Source organism: Hippocampus zosterae, chromosome 6, assembly GCF_025434085.1.
Source record: "Hippocampus zosterae strain Florida chromosome 6, ASM2543408v3, whole genome shotgun sequence".
NCBI lineage: Eukaryota > Metazoa > Chordata > Actinopteri > Syngnathiformes > Syngnathidae > Hippocampus > Hippocampus zosterae.
The window spans coordinates 4286926-4312902 of NC_067456.1; the positions used below are offsets into that span (position 1 = coordinate 4286926).

The 25977-nt window shown below is 45.6% G+C and overlaps 1 protein-coding gene across 1 annotated transcript in view; it reads left to right on the plus strand.

Annotated features, from left to right (window-relative positions):
- The first annotated feature begins 274 nt into the window (after positions 1-274).
- The window catches only part of LOC127601792 (GDNF family receptor alpha-2-like), a 67225-nt gene continuing 41522 nt past the window's right edge, over positions 275-25977 (plus strand). Inside the window, exons 1-3 of the mRNA XM_052067449.1 lie at positions 275-847; positions 1715-2059; positions 17529-17615. Coding sequence (XP_051923409.1) covers positions 796-847; positions 1715-2059; positions 17529-17615 — 484 coding nt within the window. The 5' untranslated portion in view covers positions 275-795. The remainder of the gene's footprint in view (positions 848-1714; positions 2060-17528; positions 17616-25977) is intronic.

The following is a 25977-nucleotide window of genomic DNA, read 5'->3' on the forward strand; positions in this document are numbered from 1 at the left end:
AATATATGGACTGCGCAGCTGTACCTAACAAAGTGTCCCCCCCTGTGTGTACCTTCTAACGTCGCTTGATGTCATGACGTCATCTCCTCTGGGAACATTCTTTTAAACCACCAGCAGGCAAAGGTAGAATGAAGTCTCTCTTGCATTCCACACGTTCTCCAATGAGGTCAGCTCACCCTCGCAGCGCCCTCTAGCGCCCCCCCACCCCCACCCCGTCCTCCTCCTTCTCCTCCCTCATCCCCCCCCCCCCTTCCAATAAAACGCTTGCCTTGCCTCCACACGCGCGCACTCAGTGCTGCGTTCACTGCGAGGCGCACTCTTGCTTGCCAGCGCTCCAGTCCAGCACGGACTTTTTCACTCCACGCGAGACCCTAATTGCTTTGATCACAGGCGAACAATTCTACGACGGAACAAATCAGTGTCGAAGGAGTTTAGAATGCCGAGAGATGAAGAAGTCTCACTAGTTGATCGCTGTGAGCGCAAACGGACCTTGACAAGCTGCGTTCATGGATTGACTCAGTGACTGGCATTTGACCCCCCCACCCCCAACCCCCTTTCCTCTCCATAAACTTCTTATTTTTTTTCATTTTTCAACAATCGTGGTCAGTATCATTGATTCAAATTTAAAACTGGATTATCGTGGAATCAACGGGTCATTCATTTGGAGTTGAACGAGGATACTGTTACCCCCCCCCCCCCCCTCCACTCTTAAAACACGGATTATCCTTTGGAATAATAATTTAAAAAAAGATTTAAGAGCACCTAATAGGAATCGATACATCTCCTCGCTCCATCATGAGGTCCCTCACGGCGTGGATTTGCCTGTGCAGCTTTCTTCTGCTTTTAGGTGAGAGGTAAAATGTTGAAATGTTTAATCGTGTGTCTAAAATAACGCTATTGTGCTCCGGTACAGCGTGCGAGTTTATTTTTTTTTTATTATATTAGTGTTTAGCTGCAGTGTTGAAACTATCATGTGTGTCTATAAATACCTGTGAGAAACGGGACCATCTTGACGGCACAAATTAAGTCACCGCATATGCACGCGCTGTCAATTGTTTCACGAAGGTGTCATTTTTTTATTTCGATTGAGACGAATGTCCATTAAATTCGGCGTGATCCACTCGCGCGTCTAAAAATAAGAGTGATCGCATAAATGCGCGCTTCAACTTCATGTCTCCGTCGTACCTGATGATACGGTCTCAATCAACGGCACTTGCATTATCCGGATCACCACAGGGGGTCGCTCTTGTCCTTCGACCTTTTTTTTTCCCCGCCGCGCGCAGGTGTGAGCGGGTTTAGATCTTGAGTCTTGTGTCACCCGGACGCACCTGAGCGTCTGGCCCTGTGATCCCATCTCGTTACCTGCAAGATACAGCACAAGATTCCGGTGTGACGTATTCAGCAAACATTGAACAAGATGTTGTGCGGTGGCATAAAATGAAGAACTGGACAAACAATATGATTCGACGCTTATGCGTGACATTGTGACAAATAGCCCTATGTTGCATAAAGACTCCAGTGGACCATGGACCATTTTTACAGTCTCGCTTGAGCACGCGCAGACGTCTTGTCACAGGCCATCAAGCACCTTTTTTTTTGGGGGGGGGGGGTCATATTCGACCTGTTGCCTCCATAAAGACACAAAAGACTTGAATTTGCACACTACAAAACCCCCAAAACGTAATTCCACAAAAATTTTTTGTCCCCCCCGTAGATGAAACCGCGAGTTCCTGGGACGGCTCCTCGGCTTTGCCGGCGGTGTTGGCCGACGGGCACCCCGGGTCCGAAGTGGCCGGGACGCCATCGGAATGGGTGGACTGCATCCAAGCGAGTGACATGTGCAACCAGAACCCGCACTGCAGCTCTCGGTACCGTGTGATGCGCCAGTGCTTGGTGGGCAAGGAGAAGGAAGCCATGCTGGACAACAACCAGGAGTGCCGAGCGGCCCTGCAGGTGCTGCTGGTCAGCCCGCTCTTCGACTGCCGCTGCAAGAGGGGCATGAAGAAGGAGCTGCAGTGTCTTCAGAACTACTGGACCATCCATATGGGACTCACTGAAGGTAGGAAGGTTTCACTGAGTCCATTTCCCAACCTCGATTGAGCCAAGGCACATGTCGAAAAATTCCGAAAAATGTCACGATGGCAACATTTGCGACTGTTCATGTGGACACAAATGGTTGGATGATTGGCAAGAGATTTATTGTACCTCCTGCCATCTACTGGAAGAGCATTTTCATTGTCCTGCCTGTCACTATACATCACCGGCATAGATTGCTCAACAAAGACACATTATCAGTAGCAGTATAAATCAATTCATCCGTCATCTTCATGACCGAGTAGAGCCCGAGTTGGACCCTATGACTTATGATTGACTTCTGCTTCTCGTAATCGCAATCATTTGGGCCGGTTTGTCTTCATGCCGCGTGAACGCATGAGTCACGATCCAATGCACGAAGGCTACGTTCACCCCGCTGTTTCGCGCATGTACGTAAAACGCGTCACGTGGCGCGCTTGTGCTTGAACGGAGGAAAATATGAACCCCCGCATGTTGCTGTCAGTTCTGACGCAGCAATTTCACGGGCTTTTGTGCTGAAAGTAACTTCTCCTTCATCTGCCATTGATTTTCCTGCCATTTTGTTCAACAATTTAATTTCTTTTTGCCTTTTGATGACTTACAGGATACCAATGGATGATTATTCATTGTACATACTGTCTATAGATAGAGAGAGAGAGAGAGAGAGAGAGAGAGAGAGAGAGAGAGAGAGAAAGAGAGAGAGAGAGAGAACCCCCCTCCCCCCCATGGAGGCCCCTGGTTAGCATAGTTGAGTGGGAGACAAGGTTATGTTCTGAGCTCCGCAAAGCCTGGGTTGCTGTTTGAGCAAAAATTCAAGTGGGATTTGAATGACTCCTCTAAGTCAGCATCTCTCAGACTTTTTACCCAAAGTACCGCCTAGAAATCAGGCGGGTGGGGTGGGGGGGGGGATACTTGTCCAATTAAAATCCAATGCAAATACTGCAAGTCATAACATATCATAAAAATGTGACCTAAGTAGAAGATAAAAACAAAGCCATCTTAAGAATGAAATGCAAATTATACAAACAAAAAAAAACTTTACACTGATTTCCTCAATTTGATTTTGTCTATGCATCGACTTAAAAAAAAAAGATTTTTTTATGAAATGCAACCACTTCAAATAAAATTGAGTAAAGAGCAACAAGAACTTTTTTCAGTATACGTTTAGTCGTCGAAGACCTCGAAAGGTATGGAAGATGTACGGCGCCACATCCCGCTGATGCACTCCACCCTGGTGTCCTCTTCAGGAGATGCTTTGAGCCCCCCCGCCCCCGGATAAAATACATGCTTTTCCTCCCTCGCTCCATCCTCTCCAAGGTAATGGAGTCATAATGCGATTACATTAGGAGGACCTGTTATGGTAGACTTATTGTTTTTCACCTAAAGTGTTCCATATTACCATGTAATTAGGTTACGCTTGTATTGCCCAATGGCCCTTATGTGTCCACTTACGCGGCACATAAAATAGCACTCTTGTTGTAACTCGCAACTCTCTGGATTTTACGGCAAAACACTTTGACGGGGTGGGAAAAAAAAAAGTCTCCTCACTTTGACCGACGTCCGTCTGCGATGCCGTCCTTCAGCATGCGAGCGGCCCGCGGCGCTTGGTGTTAAACCACTAAAACGACAACCGGGGGTCACGTTGGTCCTGTCGATGAGGCTGAAAGGGGGAGGTTTGCCCTCAAGATGACTCGCTCGCTTGCCGGTGGAGCACAGTGAGCGTAAGGAACGCGCCCGCGCTCAGATGTTGTGACAAGCGGGCTAATGGTGGCGACGTCTTTGAGGGTTGTGGACTTTGGCGTCGTGATCCGTGAAGCGATTCCCCGGCTCGACGGCTCAGAGCACCAGTTTCACTTCATCACACTGATGGCAGCAGAGGGTCCCTGTCTTGAGTTCAAGGCAAAGTGAATGACGCTGATGCCCCCCCCCCCGCCCCTACCGCCACCGCCACCTCCTTCCGGGCATCGTGACTCGCGCTATCTGCTTGACATGTTGTTAGCTCGGTGTTTTCAGTGATTCTTTTTTTTTTTTAGAGGGGGGGGGGGGTTGGAGTTATTTGAATCTGGCTATCTCGGCGTGTCCCTTTGCAGAGGTTGCGTTTTCACAGCCGAGTCTGCTCCTCAGCAGCGGCCTGCTTTTGGTCCCGTCCGTCGCCCTTGGAGATGAAGCTTCAGCACAAAACTAAGCGCAGTTTTAAAGTTTTAGTTTTAGTTTAAAGTTTTAGTTTTTAATCAAATCATCATCCGCTGAGCACTCGAGTATGCTTTTATGAACAATCCGCGTGCTGCGGCACCCTTGTTTGGGCACTTGCTTGAAATATGCTCAGGCGACATCACTCAAATGCAATGGGGATTTTACGCTGGTTAAGAAGAATAGAAAAAGAAGATATAAAAGTTGGAAGATTGTGGATGACTTTTTTTTTGGGGGGGGGGGGGGGGGGGGGGGGGGGGAGTCTGGATATTGGTTTGAGGACAAACGCGACACAAATGGACAAGTCGCTGTGATTTAGAGGAGATGGACCATGTCTAGCATTCATTCATGCTGTCATCATTTCATTGTTGTCATTTTTTTCTGAGGGTGTTAAAGTACCTTTTTCACAAAGAGGAAAAAATGTAACGAGGGTGGGGGGTGGCGACAGAAGGAAAACTTCAAAATGTACACAATTACATATTGACACTTTGTAAATCACGCCTTCTGACTCTGAACTGGTTGTTTTTCTCAGGTACGGTGCTTTCTTTCTCGGTAATATTTAAGGCAAATAATTAGGGACAGGAGACGGCAGGGGGTTTTTTTCCCAGACATCATATGTATCATGTATTCCTCTCAGGTCAAAAATCACAGTTTTAATGTTCATCATTCATTCATTCATTCATTCATCTTCCGAGCCGCTTTATCCTCACTAGGGTCGCGGGGGGTGCTGGAGCCTATCCCAACTGTCTTCGGGCAGTAGGCGGGGGACACCCTGAATCGGTTGCCAGCCAATCGCAGGGCACACAGAAACGAACAACCATTCGCACTCACAATCACACCTAGGGACAATTTAGAGTGTTCAATCAGCCTGCCACGCATGTTTTTGGAATGTGGGAGGAAACCGGAGCACCCGGAGAAAACCCACGCAAGCCCGGGGAGAACATGCAAACTCCACACAGGGAGGCCGGAGCTGGAATCGAACCCGGTACCTCTGCACTGTGAAGCCGACGTGCTAACCACTGGACTACCGGGCCACCCCAGTTTTAATGTGTGCCACAAAAAGTGACTTAAAGATAGAATTTGCTAATTCCCCTTTAAGTGGATCTACTTGAATCACCAACTCAGAGGGCATGGATGAGAAGCCTATTATGGAAAGACAGAAGGGATAAGGATTATCTCTAGGGATGGGTGATATGTTTTTACTCTTGCCATGTTTGTAAATATATCTTTTTTTTAATCCACTCATCCATTATCTAAACCACTTTATCCTCACGAGAGTTGGATAAAGTGAGAGTTGCTGGAGTCCATCCCAGCTGCCTTCAGGCAGTAGGCAGGGTACAACCTGAGGTGATGGCCAGCCAATTGCAGATCTTGTTTTGAATGATATTAAAATTAGTGCGATTGTGTGACTTCTGTTGGCAAGCCATTAAAAAAACAACAACCCAACAACATTAACTGACAATATGTGCACAGTCAATGTGCTTTTGTGAAAATTCAAAATGAAATGCTATGCAAGTTAAGCGTATTTCATACCTAAGCAACATGTTGAGGCGGCCCGGTAGTCCAGTGGTTAGCACGTGGGCTTCACAGTGCAGAGGTACCGGGTTCGATTCCAGCTCCGGCCTCCCTGTGTGGAGTTTGCATGTCCTCCCCGGGCCTGTGTGGGTTTTCTCCGGGTGCTCCGGTTTCCTCCCACATTCCAAAAATATGCATGGCAGGCTGATTGAACACTCTAAATTGTCCCTAGGTGTGAGTGTGAGCGTGGATGGTTGTTCGTCTATGTGTGCCCTGCGATTGGCTGGCAACCGATTCAGGGTGTCCTCCGCCTACTGCCCGGAGACGGCTGGGATGGGCTCCAGCACCCCCCGCGACCCTAGTGAGGATCAAGCGGTACGGAAGAATGAATGAATGAATGAGCAACATGTTGAGTTCAACTCAGTCGCCCTGAAATAAACAAGTATTGACAACAAGTATTCTGGTCATAAAATTATTTTTCAGGTTTTTCAGGAATAATCTGGATTTTTGGTTGCATTCAGTTGTCGATATATTTTTTGGTCATTTTTTTTCCCCGTTCATTATATGTTCTCTGAAATGGGGAATGAGAATGAATGAGCCACTTTCTCTGAGTACCATCTGCATGCTTGGGTCAATGAAGTTACCCATCGTGTGTGTGTGTGTGTGTGTGTGTGTGTGTGTGCGTGTGTGTGTGTGTGATTGTTTCTCTATATGCCTACCCTGCCCATTGCCCAAAAAGTCAGTCAGTCTTTGATTGAATCCAGGTCACTCGTGAACTCAACAGAACAAGCAGTAGAAATTAGATGAAAGGAAGCTCCAAGGACATGACTGCAGGTGTAAAAAAATAAATCACTCATTAGGCTACATAACATATAAAAAGTTTGAAAGGAAAAAGAAAAAAAAATGTAATGCTTAGAGCAGAAAGGTTTGAGTGGCAAGTGGAGTTCCAGACAGAATTGCTTGAACAGCGCGGCTCATTTGTTCTCACGGCGTCAAAAAAAAATAATAAAAATTCAAACGGGCACGTAACCTCATCACGAACATCTTTATTCTGCAGAACAAAGTGACTTTACCATCTGAAGGAGCAGGAAACATAAAAGCGTCTGGTCGATCGGTTCACAGCGCGACAGATATTCAAACTGACCTTGATAAAGTCCGCATCCTCAAACGCGACAATTTTCGGCAGCTCCTTTTGGATCTGAAATGACCTTGAGATAACCTTAAGGCTCAACCGGAACGTGACAGGAAAAAGCGCCGTCATCAGGGAGACTTTTCACTTCACTTTGACAAAAGTTGATTTGGCACCTTTTGAGTGGTTTCCCTATCAAGATTTGACGCCTGCACTGGCATCCCATCAGTTGACTGAAATAAGAGGAAGTGACTGTATCGCTGCAGACGTTACAGAAAATACACCAAGCGGCCGCAGACGGCACGTTTGATTGTTCTTTACTTGCACCCGCAGTTTGCTCCTTTTTAATATTCAATTCACACGTCACGCAGCGCAAACACGCCTACAAAGTTTGACGGCTGCTTCCAGTTTGCGCCTGTTTTCCCACTGATTGCACACATGGCAAATTATAAATGCGGGCTTTGCTCCAAGTCACACCCGTGACTGTGGCACAACAATGGCAAGGTAGGAAGGGCCTCTTTCACTCAATTCATATCATAACTCAAAATGCATCTGTTCATAACCGCCTACTCAACCTGTTGTTTTTGCTCTGCCCCTTTCCGTTGTTTGTCTTTTTAAAAAAGATATTTATTTCCTTCATTCAAATTTCTATTCATCCATCCATCCATTTTCTAAACCGTTTATCCTCACGAGGGTGGCGGGCGTGCTGGACTCTATCCCAGCTCTCTTCGGGCAATAGATGGGGAACACCCTGAACTGGTTGCCGGTCAATTGCACGGCACACATCGACAAACAACCTTTCCCTCTCACACTCACACCTAAGGACAATTTTGAGTGTTCCGTGAACCTACCATGCATGTTTTTTGGAATGCGCGAGGAAACCGGATTACCCGGAGAAAACCCACGCGGACACGGAGAGAACAGTCCAAGTCCACAGAGAAAGGCCAGAGCCGGAATCGAACCCTGCAACTCCGCACTGTGAGGCGGACCTGCCAACCTCTCAACACCATTCATTCATTCATCTTCCGAGCCGCTTGATCCTCACTAGGGTCGCGGGGGTGCTGGAGCCTATCCCAGCTGTCTTCGGGCGATGGAAGGGGGACACCGTGAATCGGTTGCCAGCCAATCACAGGGCACACAGAGACGATCAACCATCCACGCTCACACTCACACCTCGGGACAATTTTGAGTGTTCAATCAGCCTGCCACGCATGTTTTTGGAATGTGGGAGGAAACCGGAGCACCCGGAGAAAACCCACGCAGGCCCGGGGAGAAAATGCAAACTCCACACAGGGAGATCGGAGCTGGAATCGAACCCGGTACCTCTGCACTGTGAAGCCGACGTGCTAACCACTGGACTACCGGGCCGCCCCTTAGGCAAATATTATTATTGTTATTATTATAAAAAGATAAAATGATCAGAATGCTAGCTCGAGATCCTGACAGAGTGCGACTGTCATTGGAGCAGCCCGAGCTGAACTGCCATCTCCCATGACATGAAATTACTTGGTCGACGGGGAAGAGGGGGGTTGGCGGACACGTGTTGTCCGTGTCCGGGTGTTCCCTCACATTGCAATGCGTTCCCATGCTCAAAAGAGGCTTCCGTTGATTTTACGCCAGCTTTTTATAGCCCTAATTTGCATCACCCAAACCGCATATTGGCTTCTTGCACTTGCGTGAGTGAATTGGATGTTGTTTATCAATGAGGCTCATTGACCTCAATGCGGGAAATTTTCTCCGCCGATGATATACGTATTACTTCGATTGAATACGTGCAAATACCACCTGCGCAACGAGACGCATCCCGCTTGGCATCTCAATTCGTGACGCATTTAGCAGTCTGCGCGTGTTTCGTGGCTTAAACGCCATCCGTTGGCTCCATTTTGACCGGTTAGCGCCGCGCAAAAGCCACTCCCTAAATGTCGGAGGCTTGTTGCCTTACTCCATATAGCATGTAAAGTGTGTCAGAAACGTGTCACGCCTGCTCTCACGGGGAGATGTACCTTCTTTTCAAGACAGCTGATCAGCCGGTACAAGTATACAGAGGTCATATGTGGCGTCTGCTTTGTTCAGTGCGTGGGAAGAGGCGCGATTTGTGGGAAGACGACTCATGGCCGCGTCACAGGGAATTCATTTCCGAGAGGAATACTTGTCGTTTGCATTTGGGAAATATACTGTTTGTGACACCGGTGCTGGATTTTTCTCGCAGCTGGGAGAACTTCCATCTGTCCTTTTTCTACCGCTGCTTCCCCTCATTAAGGGCCGTGTGGGTGTGCTGAAGCCTTTCCCAGAGATCACACGGTGTCGCTGCTTCACAGCGTGGCATGTGGTGCCTTTTCTTCAACTTTAACAAACATGCTTCCTCAACCTATAAAGAGGTATAAGTAAAAAAAAAAAAAAGAGCCATGCTTATAACGACCGTGATCACTTTTGTCCGCCCCCCCCCCCCACCCTGTGAATTATATTGGACGTGAAATATCTTCCACGCTTGGCCTTTAAACCGTGATGGTAGCGGTGTAATATACTTTGACAACTGCTCACTGGAAAAAAGGTTGAGCCATCCTATCTACGATAATAACCGGCGCTTATTAAAACAAATAATCGGGCTTTCAAACAGCCCTAAAATTGCAAGATGCGCTCGTAACGTCCGTTCGCAATAAGACGCAATAAGCTCCACACAACTCCAAACAAGATAATAAACTAAAAGCGTACAGTCAATAAATGTAAGAAGGCACTCGTAAATAAAACGTTTTATCACGGTGAGTTGCTAATAAGATGAAAAGAGATAATGACAAAACTGGCCAATAATGCTGTAACATATGCAGTCCAAACGGTGTCTATTTTCTCCCCCCCCCCCCCCCCCAAAAAATGAGCAGACTGAGCACTCATTTTGCTAACGAGAGCCGCACAGTACACTAAAGTAGACCTTTTGCTGAGTCGTGACCATCTGTAGACAAAGTTGTCAAACTCCCCGTCAAATGAGCTGTTTGTGCCAAAACGTCAAACTGCACATATTGCTTGCTATGTGGTCACCCTCGCTAACAATCCGTTTTGACTTGCCCGACATGCCGCATTCTGTCCGTCCCCTCAATTCCCTTTGCAACACAAGACAGTGAACGCGCCATTTCACAGTTCATCGACATTTGAAAGTTGGAAATAATGACACGGGTGTTCTAATGCGGGTTTCTAAGCCATCCGCAGTGGTTCTAACGGCAAGCTATTTACAATGAGTTCCAAACCGGAAATGGCAGCAAATAAAACATTTCAGTACAACCGCCATCAAAAAATAATGAGTGGTTCGAGCTCTGAATGTACAACAGAAGTCATTATTCAGGAAAAAAAAAAAAAAAAAGGATCCATGAGCTCTAGCAGCAATAGGGAGTCGGCCATGTTTCCATTTCATTAGCGCCCTGGGCCTGGTATGCATGTGGCCTTGAAGAGCAATGCGACCGAATAGAACATTCAAACGATCACTCGCACACCTCCGACATACATTATTTCCCGGGCTTAGCCGTGAAAGAGCTTTCAAGAGGACCTTTCAGAGTGCCTTAATTAGCAGAGCTAGCTGCAGTGACAGAACAGAGACGACCGCCACCCACATCCACCAACCGCAATCTTCTACATGACAATTTAGCTGCAAATTGCTCAAAAAGCAAATTAGCATCCTCGCGCCAGTGTCCAAACTTCACAAACACGCTGTTCCCAAAAACTCAGGATGAGCCTTTGATTTGCTGGAAAAACTACCCATACTGATGAGTTCAAGCTACCAAGAAATGGGTTACTAGCTTATCGGTTGACCAGCATTTTCGAAAAAGAAGTAACTTTTCCTTGTCGGGAACCCCAGTCGTATGTGTTTACAGTAAACAAAGGCCATTTTTTTCCCAAACAACTAACTTATCGTCTCACAACATACATCAATAACCATGTCCAAAGTTGTACATTATAAAATGAATCAATATCTGTTGCTTTTTGTAGGCGTAAAAAGCAGGATGGATTGAGACATAAGAAATAAATTCCTGTTCTCACTCTTCTTTCAAACGTACGTGGTGTGAAGTAAACACGGGAGCATGCCAAAATTTAGTGGCCGACGGTGGTATAACACCCAAACTAAACAAAGCAATCCCCCCCCCAACCCCCCCCCCCCAATAAATAAATTACGAAATTGTGAACGTGAAGCCTGCGATGGACAGCAGCTCGCCGTTTTCGAAAACTATAATGTTCAGCCAACCTCATCGGCGAGCTAATATAAATTAGCATAGCTGTTATGGCAATCAAAAACCTTAAGTAATTGCTACTTTCCTACACATGGAGCAGCAGCACATCTATAAGAGTTTAGCAATTTACTACGCATTTCTATTTTTATTGACGGACATGTTTTCATATACGATACAGGAGCTACAATACATGCGTTCCACGTCGAAATGCGTCTGTTCACCAAATCCACAACTGCGCAGCGGCTATGCAAACACCCTGCACTCGGACTCTCTCGCAAACACAAAAGTCATGTTGACTTCTTGGTTTATTTTCTGCTTTTTTTTTTTTCTTAAATGTCAACAGTGCAAGGTCACCCTCCGAGTAGGGCCATTACATCACGTTAAGATCACAAGTTGCTTATGACGTGTGATATCATGTTAACATCACACGCTGCCGCCGCTAGCTTGTTAGGATGCTCTGAGGCGGCGGCACTGATAGACCGAGAGAAAAGGGGTGGGGGGGGGGAGAATGAGGGTGGAGAACGGAAAAGAAAGCGAGGGGGAGGATGAGAAGGGGGAGGCGGAGGAGGAGGAGGAGGGCGGTGGGGTTTACAAAGGTACATAGTATTCCTCGGTGAAACCATCATTACTATGAGCAATGGCAGCAGTCAGCGGCCATTACCTGAGCCATCCACTGTCATAAGCAGAACATTTTTTCCGGGCTGGCCCTCATGTCAGGCGGCTCAAGAGGGGAAGCAGCCTTCTTGCATGCTGAATACGTCCTCCCACCTGCGTCTCAGCCGACCCCCCACCTCCACCCCCCACGGCCGACATGGCAACTCTACTTCATCATCATAAGAAAGAACCTGCCGATAGCTTTTGGGACACGGTCAATACAGTCTTTCAGAGTAGTTCTTTCTCGTCTTTGCCCCCTAAATGCGAGAATCATATACCACCCCCCCCCCCCCCACGTCGCCACTCCCCCCAAGGGTTGAGTGGACAAGGTTCTGTTTTAGTGGCTGGAGGGGGAAGTGAGTGACAGTCCATCCTGCGCTGTGAATGCAGTCATGATGGGAGTATTAAGACTCAGTCCTCACAGCACCATGAAATGAATGTGCCTTTCTCAAGTCAACTTCCAAGACCCGCAGGCTGCCATCACGGCTGTGTGTGTGTGTGTGTGTGTGTGTGTGTGTGTGTGTGTGTGTGTTGGCAGCAGGCTGCAGCCGCTCGCTCATCGTTAATTGAAATTGCCGCTTGTTGTCAGCGGAGGCCTCCCCTCTCCGCACGCACGCAGGGGTTAAATTATTTTGTAAATACTTATTCAGACGGATTAATTATTTGGATGCTTTTCCTGCGGGTACGCGGCGTAGCCATAAAGAAACACTAATCACGTTTTGCATGAAATATCCAAGTGCTTGATGGCAACATTTAAGCCGTCTTTGCTTTTGTCACAACACAAATTCGTTTTTGCGATAGAATGTAAATGGGGAGAGGGCAGCCCGGTAGTCCAGTGGTTAGCATGTCGGCTTCACAGTGCAGAGGTACCGGGTTCGATTCCAGCTCCGGCCTCCCTGTGTGGAGTTTGCATGTTCTCCCCGGGCCTGCGTGGGTTTTCTCCGGGTGCTCCGGTTTCCTCCCACATTCCAAAACCATGCGAGGCAGGCTGATTGAACACTAAATTGTCCCTAGGTGTGAGTGTGAGCGTGGATGGTTGTTCGTCTATGTGTGCCCTGTGATTGGCTGGCAACCAATTCAGGGTGTACCCCGCCTACTGCCCGGAGACGGCTGGCATGGGCTCCAGCACCCCCCGCGACCCTAGTGAGGATCAAGCGGTACGGAAGATGAATGAATGAATGAATGAATAGTCCAGTGGTTAGCACGTCGGCTTCACAGTGCAGAGGTACCGGGTTCGATTCCAGCTCCGGCCTCCCTGTGTGGAGTTTGCATGTTCTCCCCGGGCCTGCGTGGGTTTTCTCCGGGTGCTCCGGTTTCCTCCCACATTCCAAAAACATGCATGGCAGGCTGATTGAACACTCTAAATTGTCCCTCGGTGTGAGTGTGAGCGTGGATGGTTGTTCGTCTCTGTGTGCCCTGTGATTGGCTGGCAATCAATTCAGGGTGTCCCCCGCCTACTGCCCGGAGACAGCTGGGATAGGCTCCAGCACCCAAAAAAAAAAAAAAAAATGAATGAATGTAAAAGGGGAGGCTGATATGACGAGGCCGCAGAGCCCCCTTTTAATGATCCGTCTGACCTGCGGCAACGCAATAAAATCATTTCAGGTTTTTTTTTTTTTTTTAAATGAAAGTTTTCAGGAGGAAACCCGTTTTCAATCACCAAGCGCCAGGGCATGTATAAAAATTGTGATTTCAGCTAAGTGAGTGTGTAACTATTCGTATCACCATTACACATTGCCCAAGGAAATGTGAGCGGAGGGGAGGGTTGGCGGGGGGGGGTGGCTTCTATTCGCAGGTTGCCCGCCCGCACGCCACACCGCCGCATTCGGATATGTGACTTGAAATATTATCACGGGTTAATCCAATATTCTATTTGTCAGGTTTGGAATTGAGTTTAAAATGTCAATATCACATCAAAAGTGGCGCTGTAAACTGAATTTATGCCGCCGGATGCGTTTGAGGGGAGCAGAATTCCAAGAAAGAAGCACGTGTTCGCACCTCGCGCAAATGTAATGAAGTTGACGTATTGCAGCGCTGCCTCCTCAGAAGCAATTTGACTCTGACAGCTAATTTTGTATGCTTTTTTTTTTTTTTTTGAGATCTGACAGCAAAACTTTTGTCACTTTTTTGGTGGGGACTATTTTCTCTCTTGAAGTGCGCGCCACAAGGAGCTCGTCAAACAGGGCAGCTTTTCTATTATGCTGTATGGTTTTTTTTGTTTTTTTTTTTACGATTGGGCCACGTTGTGACTTTTCCTCAACATTGGCCCGCAGACAAACAGAAAATGCGAAATCAATCTAAAAGGAGCAACAAAAAAAAGGAGCTGTGAATGACAGTTATTAAAATTGACTCTGCTCGCAGCCATTAGGAGGTTGCCAAGAATGCCACGGAAAATCAAAAGGACAATCTCCATCACCTCGGGAGTTGAGCTTCATTGATAATGCATACGCGAGGATGACTGATGTCGCGGCTCCACGCGGGCCTGATGGTCTTGTCATGCTCTGCGCTGGCAGAGAAAATGAAGGCAAATGGCGGCTTAATTACAGCAATAAATTGTCTCCCTGAAGCTAAAAAAACATCATATGACAAAACAGCTCGGAAGACTTTTCTATTGCGTGATGATGATGATGATGACGATGACGCATGATTGGCTGTGGGTCGAAGAGCGGTGATATTTGAGCGCTCGTGATTCATTTGCGCTCGCATTGCGTAAGGACTCGGTTGAATTCAGTTCGTGTTTGGACTAATAATGCTTTTGGAATCGGTTTCTGAAGGAATTTGTTGGGCTTAACGTGATCAAAGCGCATTTTGCCTTTGATAAGAATTCCGTCATGCAAATGCACTGGAATGAGCCGTAAATTGACATATTTTGGGATTACTTGAAAGAGCTTTGAAAGTGTGATAAATATTGTGGCTAACTGCTCGGAAATGATTGCGGAACGAAGCATATGTGAACAGAATTACTCAAAATGATTTTTTTTTTCTCCGATAAAGAAAATTATTGAAGCGTGGAAACGGAGGCGATCCTTTTCTGGGTTAAACTACATCCGTATCCCCCTCATAAAAAAAAAAAAGAAGAAGAAGAAAATAAAAAAAATAAACAAATAAGAGGGCGGCCCGGTAAGTCCAGTGGTTAGCACGTCGGCTTCACAGTGCAGAGGTACCGGGTTCGATTCCAGCTCCGGCCTCCCTGTGTGGAGTTTGCATGCTCTCCCCGGGCCTGCGTGGGTTTTCTCCGGGTGCTCCGGTTTCCTCCCACATTCCAAGAACATGCGTGGCAGGCTGATTGAACACTCTAAATTGTCCCTAGGTGTGAGTGTGAGCGCGAATGGTTGTTCGTCTCTGTGTGCCCTGCGATTGGCTGGCAACCGATTCAGGGTGTCCCCCGCCTACTGCCCGGAGACAGCTGGGATAGGCTCCAGCACCCCCCGCGACCCTAGTGAGGATCAAGCGGCTCGGAAGATGAATGAATGAATGAAACAAATAAGAGGAGTCCAGTCTCAAACTTTACGGATGACCATGACCTGAATGACGGCGAATCAAAGTGCAGCGTTTGATTGGGCCTTTCTGTGTGGAGTTTGCATGTTCTCCCCCCGTGCCTGCATGGGTTTTCTCTGGGTACTCAGGTTTTTTTTCTTTACTTCACCGAACCAACATTCCCACTCGCAACCTTTGACCCATTTCACCAATCGAGTAAAGCCAGGAAGTCACATGACCGCACCCAAGTCGCGGCAGCCTCACAAATGAGCACATTTTGCAAAAGTGACCAAAGGACACGCCGCATGGCAGAAACAAAGGTGGAAACAATTATTCCGATGACAACTTTTCACTTTGACCTTGTCATCTTGTCAATTAACTCATTCGCTCCCAAAGACGTTTTTAAACGTCTTTTCAGACTTGGTCTAGAATTGACAGGTACTGAATGAGTTAAGAGTACTCTTACTAGTGTACATTTTTTGGTAACTTTACCCACATCTGGTGATGGCTTTCAATCGCAGCATGAGTGAGTCTTGTCGAATGATATCGGGACCTTTGTTCCATATTGCTAGTTGCAGTGCAAACATGTTCTGGATGTAAAGCCAAAAGCATATTGCCACGCACACCCAGAGATCTTTTTTTTTTTACGCTTTCATGGAATACACAATAGCTACCGTCCACCGCTGAGCCGTTGGACATGAAAGAACGCGAAACGTTTGCTATGCAAGTGCTAATTCCGAAGCTCTTGAGAAGCTTCGGAAGTGTCGCACAACTTCAGAATGCAAGTGTAATTATAGTGTAATAACACACTGTGGGATGCGTCGCCATGTTTCCAGCGAGCAAGGCAAGCCAGGGTACGCTTCCAAAGCACGCTCAGATGTACAATTTGATCAGCATGTACAAACAAAAAAGGAGGAAAAGAGAAAAGTGCACACACTCCAAACTTTTAGGATTAGAGGATTACATTTTCGCTTCCATTTCTTCCTCTCGACAGACACACCCGCGCGCGCACACTCTTAGCATTCGCACACTGTGCTGGGCTGCCAGCGGCTCCATGAGAGCTTCTCGATCTTGTTATGATTGTCAATATTGATGGGGGGCGGGGGGGGGGGGGGGGGGGTTGGTCAGAGAGCTTCACATAAAGCAATGACTTTACAGACGTACACATGCCAGAGATTTGTTTTCTTTCCCCCTCTGGACACACGTTTGAAAATTCTCTTTTACAGCAAGCCTGTCGATGGTGTTTTTTTTTTTGTTTTCGTTTCATCCGTTTTCAACAGTTGCATTCAACTTTTACAACTCTTGTTTTTGTGAAATATCAACGCGTGGTTGATGCCATCATTGCCTTCAATTCTGCTTACTGATTTGTTGATTAGGCGTTCCCGGAGGAGACGTAGAAAAAGTAAAATGACGGAAAATAAAACAAAAATATTCCGTCGCTACTGATTGCTTCTCTGATTGTTTGCGCAGGCAAGCGCGCGTTGTCGTCTCTAGACGTACAAAACATGCCGTCAAATAAACAGGAAGTTGTCAATTGACTTTGAGGCCGCCATTTTGATCGAGACAAAACTCACTTCGTCTCTCCTTTGGGATAATGAAAACAAAATCGGGCTGCAAATCACGATTACATTCGGAATTGCCGAATCTGTTGATTATTTTTTCGATTAACCAGATTAATTCTTTTGTTGAGCATACATAAGCTAACCGGGGCGCCTTTTTTGCGAGCTCTTCCGCCGTGTCCCCCCCTCGCTAGATATTGCGAGTTCCCCAGAATTTCAGCCGTTTGCTAGGTCATTTGCCCGGTCATTACCGTTCCCAGCTTTCATCGTTCCATCAAGATTTGAATGCAAAACTGTTGCTCACTGGCGACTGACAGACTTCCAGACACACTCCATGGCCGTGAATGTTAAATGCGGGATTAGAAACGACAGAGACAATATAGGAGGCTCTTCGCGATGCTAATTAGATTCTTTGAAGCCTTTTGATTTTCGTGTTCTTTTTTTGAAAGAGCATCTATCTTGTAAGCGAATAAAATGTGTTGCTATTTACGTTGCACGCGTACATTGAACCACAAGGTCCAAAAGAAAGGTACATGACCGTGAGTATAGATTAAAAAAAAAAAAAAAATCAAAGCATACATATAATGCAATCACCTTTTGTTCAGACACGCTAAATCGTCAGTGTGAATTCAAGGAGAAATGTTCCTTCATAAAGACGCATTCAGTATTACAAGTGGTTTCAATGAGGTGCTTCAACCATTTGTTCTGTCCCTTCAGACGGAGACATGGACGACTTATCGCCATATGAACCTGTAGCACCAGGCCGTCATCAGGATGCATTCCGCTTGGCCTCCATCTCCTCAGGTAACCAACTCTTGGCACTCACTGACCCTTAATAGGAATAGTTCTCATATTTATGGAGGATCGTGCACCCAATTGATTGTCAAAGTGTGGGCTCCCTCTAGTGGTATGCAAAAGTATCACTGAATTAAATGTTCACCGCATGTGTCAGGTTTAGGGTTACTTTTCAGTTTTTTTGTTTGGTTGTTTTTCTTAATCCGGTGTGGTACGTTTGTTTAGTACACGTCAGTTATGTTTAACTTCTTCTTTTATAATGGTTTGTTTTGAAACATTTATTTCGGAATGCACTTTAATGGACTCAAAGTACAAAAATACTGCTTGAAAGTACAATTTTTATTTGAATACATTTACAATATGACTTTGGGGTCAAAGTTATAATGTTCCTCTACACTAAAATCATCTATGAATGGCTTTATTATTGTCCTTGTATTATGCAAATGGCCACATTTAGAACCCCCCCTCAACCCCATACACACACACACAAACTGTTCCGAGACAAGTAGCAGAACCACCTAATTCTCAAAAATGTTTGAGTTGTACGCAGAATCCGAGCGAGTGGTTCCAGCGACACTTCTGATTGGTTACTTTTGCTCATGTAAATTCCAAAGGGATGAAAGTGCGGGCCAAAGGGTCTGGTGAGGGCGTCAGGCATTTTCTTGCTTGGTGCTGATGCTGTTGGTACATCTTGTGGCATGTGAGGTAAACTAGAGCGCTAGCCCACATTGTATTGATTCTGCGTTCTGTTTGATTTCCTCTTTACTAATTAAACAGCTTGGGCTCAGCAGGCGCCATAGAGCTGATGATTTAATTTACCCAGTTGTTACCATCACGGTGCCACTAATCAATGCAGATCTTACTTTCAAGCCACATGGGTTGATGCCGCTGTTCAATAGGTTGAGCGATTTCTGCCCGCTGCAGCCTTGCAAGCTACAGAATCACACATCCAGTGGTTCTCTTTCATCCTCTTCTGTCAAGACATTACCAGCGGATGTTCTTTTACTTTTAAACCCCCCGTTGTTTTTTTTTTGCCAAAAGCAATCTAGAAACACTAACGACAGCATATTTTTTTTCTCCCCTCGCTTGTTTCTCACTTTGTAGGGATGTAGCACAAAGGCACGCTTTTTGCATAATCCCCTTAGCTTGGAATCAGCGGTGCATCACTTGGTCTCATTAAATGTTTGCATGACAAAATGAGGAATGAAAGATGATTGGAATAGCTAAAGGATGTCTGGCCGTAGACTATTTCGGAATTTGGGGGGGCATGACGGGGAACAGAGTGTGCATTGTCCTAATTAAATACAGAAGTCGAAGTGGCCTGCAATTGATTGTTCTGACTGTGGAGGTTCCACTTGTACCATTTTGGGGTGGAACTTTCCTTCAGGGACCCTGTATTATAATTCTCTATGTGATTTATGAATGAAAAAGCAAAGTAGTGAGAGTGTCTACAAAGGTGCGATGTCATCTGACCCGATGATTGAGAATCAAAGTCGACGTTGGCAATATGTCAATCGCAGCCAAATGTGTGATCATCGCATGCCAATTTGCAGCACTGCCAGTTGAGAACAAAGCATATGCTACGGTGTACTTGGTTGATTAAGATGTAACAGGGGAGTCATTAAGCCAGCCATTTTGATTCAGCTGTTTTCCTTCATTTTCCCCAAGGTGAAATATCGGATTTGCTCGCAGGAATTTGTTACGCTGCCAGCTTAGCTCATTATTTATCATTTTTGAGCTCGCAGAATAATTGATTGGGGGCCTTAAAGAAATCTACGGGAGAGCAGATATCCAATTGTGTGTTCGGCGTTGTTCTTTAGGATGGTGGTGATAAAAAACTGGGTTTGTTTGTGAAACTCATGATGAATGGAGTCCTGTCAGGTGTTTTTCATGTTTTTGGTGAGCGTACATCCATCAATATGGAAAACACTTTATTAGCGTCACAATGAAGCTGACGCCTCTCCAAATGGATTTGAGGCGGACTGATTGGCAGCCAATTTCAGGGCTGTTTTGGTTGCCTTATGTAGCTATATGATAGGATCAAAAGAGATAACTCGTTATAAACGGCTCTCATTCACTCCTGTTCGACAAAATTATCTCTCAAATCAAATTTCAGACCTACAGCTCTCCAAAGAATGCAAACTAATCAATTTTTCTGATTTGGTTGGACTAAAATGGACCTTGGTGGGGTTCTTTTTTTTTTCTTCCATTAACTACTGGTGCCGCAAGAATTTTCAAGGCAATGTTTTTAAAGCAATGCCGCAGGTATTACTTCAATTTGTTCTACTCAGACCTGTCCATCTCTTCGGTTATTTTCACATGCACTCAGGCAATGAGGCAATGAGTCATTTGAAGCTGCGGTGTCCGTCCCCTGAACAAGAACACTAGTCGCCCTCAATGACTTCATCTGCATTAGCTGCAACATGCCCACGGATGACTTCATCACAGGCCTAGAGTGATTGCAGCTGACCCTTTACTGGATGTGCGGACTGACAAATGCATCCTCGTTGAGAGCTGAGCTGCGTTCCGCATCGCTCCCAATCCACTACTCTATAAAGCGCCCGAAATATGTCACAGCGGCTCCCAAAATTGACTGAGCCAAGGCACTCATTTGACATGACAAACACCTCAAGGCGCATCGTCAAAACAAAACATCACAAACGATATGAATACTGACATATAAATGGTTTAAAAGGTGATTTGGTTTTGAAAAATATGCGCCGAAAGTGAGAAGATACCTTTGTGCATGTCGTTTTAAAAATTTTCATTATTATTATTATTTTTCTTTTGCAACTGGTCGAAAAAAATGATTTTCTTGCTTTGACTCAAGAGCAGAAATTTGAGATGCGAGCACAGTATGGTGGCATGACTCAACTCTCTTTGCAAGCAGCAGTTTGGCAGAAACGGGCAAATAGAGGCCTTCGGGTCATTTATTGCCACTGCCAAGTGAAGTTTACAGTCAAACTAAACATCAAACAAAGAATGACAACTTAGCTTTGAAACCTGCTAGCTTATGTACTGTACATGCTGATGAGTTTGACAATTTTATATAATGTGAATCTTGTCAACGCTGCCTACCTACATGTGCAGTCAAACATGCAATTTGAGTACAAACAAAAACCATAACACCATCAAAGAAGGAAGCCGTCGTTTATTTTATATATATATTAAAAAAAAACTTCATGCGGATAACCTTGAATTATGAACATAATGAAGTGTGAGGCACAGAAGTCTAAATCAGGTAAGGTTGCCATTAAAGACTGAATTCGGATGATAAATGCATTGCGTAAACATTTGAAAGCAAGGCTTTGATAACTTTAAGAATCTTTGTGCGATTGCACGTTTTCGTTTTTATTCCCAAGATGAGCGACACAAAGGAGCCCTGCGGCGCCTGCTACGTACTCGGCAGTCTGCTTCAACTCCTTTCAAAACATGAAATGTAGCTACGTGCAGCGAAAACTGAAATAGTTGCTCTTGTTGTTCTTTTTATAAATTATCAATTTTGGGGGTTTTTTTTGCACTCCTGAAAAAAAAAATCCAATCCCTCTTTGCGACAATGCAAAGAGAAAAAACATTAGCGCAGGGGTGTCAAACTCATTTTCACTGCAGGCCACATTATAGTCATCATTTTCCTTGGAGGGCCATTATGACTGAGATCATATAAAGAAGTCAAAAATAACTTTTTAAGGTACCGTAATTGGGTTTTTGGCAACAAGAAAATGCTTAAAATGTCTTACATATGAGAATTTGAAATTTTGGTACATATTTTAGCAAGCATCATGGAAGTTGCCATGTTTGATTTGCTTTCGCAGGCCACATAAAATGATGTGGCGGGCCAGATCTGGCCCCCGGGCCTTGACTTTGACACCAGTGCTTTTTAGCACATAATTGCACCACCCAATACTGTGATGCTGTATGATGCAGGTCCCTATTATCCAGGGCTTGAGCAATGATAATATCTCGCTCTGGAAAAAACTGAAGATTAAATAATCATGCAAAAGCAAAATAAGAGGACATGGAAAATCAAGGATGGACTGCAGGAGCCGGCTGAACGGACGATCAGCAAATGTTGTTTGCATGACAAAAATGTCCTCGTTATGGAGCGTCTGCTCCCTCTGCCGTCGCCACTCTCACACTTTTCAAATTTAAACCAAATCGGAAAAGCAGCTTTTTGGTCTTCATGTTCGCCCTGTCTAATCGCTGCAAATTGTGTCTGCTCTGAGATTGCCTGGGCTTTTTTTTTTTTTTTTTGCTCTGTCCCGCAGACATTAACGCGCAGATTAATTGACAAGTTAAAGACATTTTCAACAGGGTTGCAGGCATTGCAATCTGTGAGAACTAAGTCATTATATGTAAATTAATCAGCGCCTCATCATTTGAACCGCCTGCTGGGTCTGAAGCAATCACATTCCCGTTACTTCTGCTCGATTTGATATTTCACGAAATACATTTAATGGCTAATTATGGCAAGTTGATATGTTGGCGACGGGCATTCCGACTTCACAAAATATGAACTAATTAAGGCAAAATTCTAGTGCCACAATTTAAAAAAAAATGTTTTCTTGACCTAAATGAAGGCAACGTTCTTTTTTGAGCGCCGTTTGATTTGATGATGCCGGACAACTGTGTGCACTATTTTGCAGGCGCACGCCATGTCGCAAAGCAACTGCTCCGACTGCCTAATTATTTTTTTTCCCCAAATTATGTGCATAAGGCCAATCCTAAAAAAAGAAGATGTGCCATATTGCATTGTACTTTCTGCATATCTCGCACACTCGCAAGTGACCACGCATACAATTCTTTTTTCAGCTCAACAGTTGTACCCTGGAAAAATTGTGGCAGAACATCCATCTATCTATCCATTTTCCGATCCGCTTAATACTCACAAGGGTCGCGGGGGATGCCAGAGCCTATCCTAGCCGTCTTCGGGCAATAGGCGGGGGACACCCTGAACTGGTTTCCAACCAATCGCAGGGCACACAGAGACAAACAACCATTCAAGCTCACACTCACACCTCAGGGCAATTTGGAGTGTTCAATCAGCCCTGCCATGCATGTTTTTGGAATGTGGGAGGAAACCGGAGTACCCGGAGAAAACCCACGCAGGCACGGTTTTTGCCATTTCTTGTCAACCGAAAATGACATCACAGTTACTCAGGGAGGCGGCCCGGTAGTCCAGTGGTTAGCACGTCGGCTTCACAGTGCAGAGGTACCGGGTTCGATTCCAGCTCCGGCCTCCCTGTGTGGAGTTTGCATGTTCTCCCCGGGCCTGCGTGGGTTTTCTCCGGGTGCTCCGGTTTCCTCCCACATTCCAAAAACATGCATCGCAGGCTGTTTGGACGCTCTAAATTGTCCCTAGGTGTGAGTGTGAGTCCGGATGGTTGTTCGTCTATGTGTGCCCTACGATTGGCTGGCAACCGATTCAGGGTGTCCCCCGCCTACTGCCCGAAGACAGCTGGGATAGGCTCCAGCACCCCCCGCGACCCTAGTGAGGATCAAGCGGCTTGGAAGATGAATGAATGAATGAGTTACTCAGGGGTCCAGTAACGCCCAAGCACGGGTTAGCTTGCAAACGGCAAAAAAAACAAACTCAGAAACTGTGATCTTGTTCACCGTGTGGTTTGGAACACAAATATACTGCAATGTGTGACTTTCATTCAGCCAGAGAGAAACAATGCTTTTCCAAGCAAACATGGTGAAGTGGCATTTAGCCGTGATGCTGCACGCAAATGGAATAAGAAGTGCAGTCAGCTTTGAGTATAAAGTTATAAGTAATGCGAGCAGAGATTCCAATTCAATGTGATAATTATTACTCAGTCATCTGTTGCTGTATTTTCGCATCGCATGATTTCAAATTTTTTTCGCCGCGGGACTTCAGGAATTCGGGTTGAATTACGTTCATTTGAATTCCTTTTAGCCGCTTGTTGATCCTCACTCTCACTGTATTTGTCGGAGTAGCCATAAACATTCAGGAGATGAAATACTGTGGAAATGCGAGCTCTGTGGCCGTCCTCGCAGTTTGTATAATAGCCCAAAGTGATATACAATGATGTTTTGTGGTGTTACCCGTGTTCTCGCGTCATCGTCCTTTTAAAAGTGCCACCTTGGGTTCTTTCGGGAGACAAAGCCGCAGCGATCAATCCGACAGGTCTTTCATCAACAGTTTTATAAGCGCTTTGTGCAGCGCCTTGAAAACTGCTGCCCCTCAAAACATTAAAAGCACGGCATAGAATTTTACAGGCAAAAGTAAAACATGCACTAAAAGCTTAATGTGTCTCTACTCAGCGACCAGCAGCGGAGCAAGTGCGCCTGAGTGATTGAGAGAAAGAGATGTGACAACTTAATCTCCCCATCATCATTTCACAGGCGCTGGTATCACCCAAATTGATGACCGCTCGCATGACGGATGCCAAGGATGTTGTAACAAATTAGGGGGTGTACGAAATGTATTTGACAGCGGCACAAGGCGCAGCGCCGTCCATGTTTGATGAGTTCCTGTGGTGGACAATGAGACAACATTTTTCTTGAAGATCCAACTTCATACCGTCATTAAAGTATGAAGCAGATCGTGCTGAACGTAAACATTTCTTTTCTCTGCTTGCGGCTGACTTTGGGTGAGAGGCACACGATGGACAACGGGGAGAGTGTTCAATGAAATTTTGAACGTTTTTAAGATGTGGGAGGAAGCTGGACAGAAAATCAATCATGCTAACTCAACAAACGGAGGGCCTGAACTGATTCGAACCCAGAACCTCTCGAACGTGCCATATGTGCCAACCACGACTCCGCTGTTCTCCCGCCAAAATCCTGCCTTTGAAATAATAATAGCGCTCATTTTTGATCGGCACAGACTGCCTGAGAGACGTACATTTATATTTTCCATGCATGAGTGCCTTCCATTCAAATCCAAAGCGGAAAGCACCAAAAGTTGAAAATTGTCTAGTTCAATCAAAACTTTTTTCAAACAATGAAAATGGGAGACTTCAACTCTGAGCTTCCCAAGGATTAACCGCACAAATATTTTATAGCAGGTGATGTCCTTAAAAAAAAAACACACACACACACACACACACTCGCCACCATGCCACAGGCGTAATTTAGTCAAATGGTTCTGTAACCACGATGTTAATCCAAAAAAAAAAAAAAAAATTGAATTTAAGTCTCGGATGAAAATTGCATTCTTCTGCCGCTCCCCCAAAAAGTGTTTCTTCATTAGAAAAACTGCACTCAACAGTACTGTACAAAAAAACAAACAAAAAAAAAAAAACAGTATTAACTGTTCACAGGGCGGCCCGGTAGTCCAGTGGTTAGCACGTCGGCTTCACAGTGCAGAGGTACCGGGTTCGATTCCAGCTCCGGCCTCCCTGTATGGAGTTTGCATGTTCTCCCCGGGCCTGCGTGGGTTTTCTCCGGGTGCTCCGGTTTCCTCCCACATTCCAAAAACATGCGTGGCAGGCTGATTGAACACTCTACATTGTCCCTAGGTGTGAGTGTGAGTGTGAGTGCGAATGGTTGTTCGTTTCTGTGTGCCCTGCGATTGGCTGGCAACCGATTCAGGGTGTCCCCCGCCTACTGCCCGAAGACAGCTGGGATAGGCTCCAGCACCCCCCGCGACCCTAGTGAGGACCAAGCGGCTCGGAAGATGAATGAATGAATGAATAACTGTTCACAAAAATGGACTATGCAAGCAGTGAACAACTGGACCAATTGTTTTTTTTTCCTTTACTGTCATGTTTTGGCAACTAGCACACCAGTTTAATGGTCCATTAAGCACCACCAACTATTTACCCAATGCACGCCATGGAATACAGTACTTATTTTATAAGCCTTAATGGTGTGTGTGTGTCTCTCTCCCTCTCTCTCTCTCTCTCTTTCTCTCTCTCTGTGTATGTATGTACTGTATGTGTGTATATATAATATCACAATAAAAATGTTTTTCACATTTTTTTGAATGAAAGGAAAACCTTCAACTCCTGACAGCAAATCCATTGATTCAAATCCATTAATTCATTCATTCATCTATCCATCTATCGAGCGACCATTCTGAAGTCCTATCACAGAAAACAGGAAAATAGGCAGCTAATCCAATTCCAGGCCCATGAAAGAGGAGACAGAATGGTGGCCAATACTGTACCGTATTCACCTCATTTCCCGAATGCCATACAATCCGCATGCAGACAAAAAAGACAAAAAGATGAAGCGCGGGGAGTGCTATAGGAAGGAACATTTGTCTTATTTACGGTCCCGCACGTGGCGTTGGCAGACAGCGTCTCACCTCGCTGAGTTTAGTTACCTCTGAAAATGAATCTTTTCCGCTTTCTTCCGCAGCTCCGCCGGTTCTTTCATGCATTCGTATCATTTTTATGGTTTT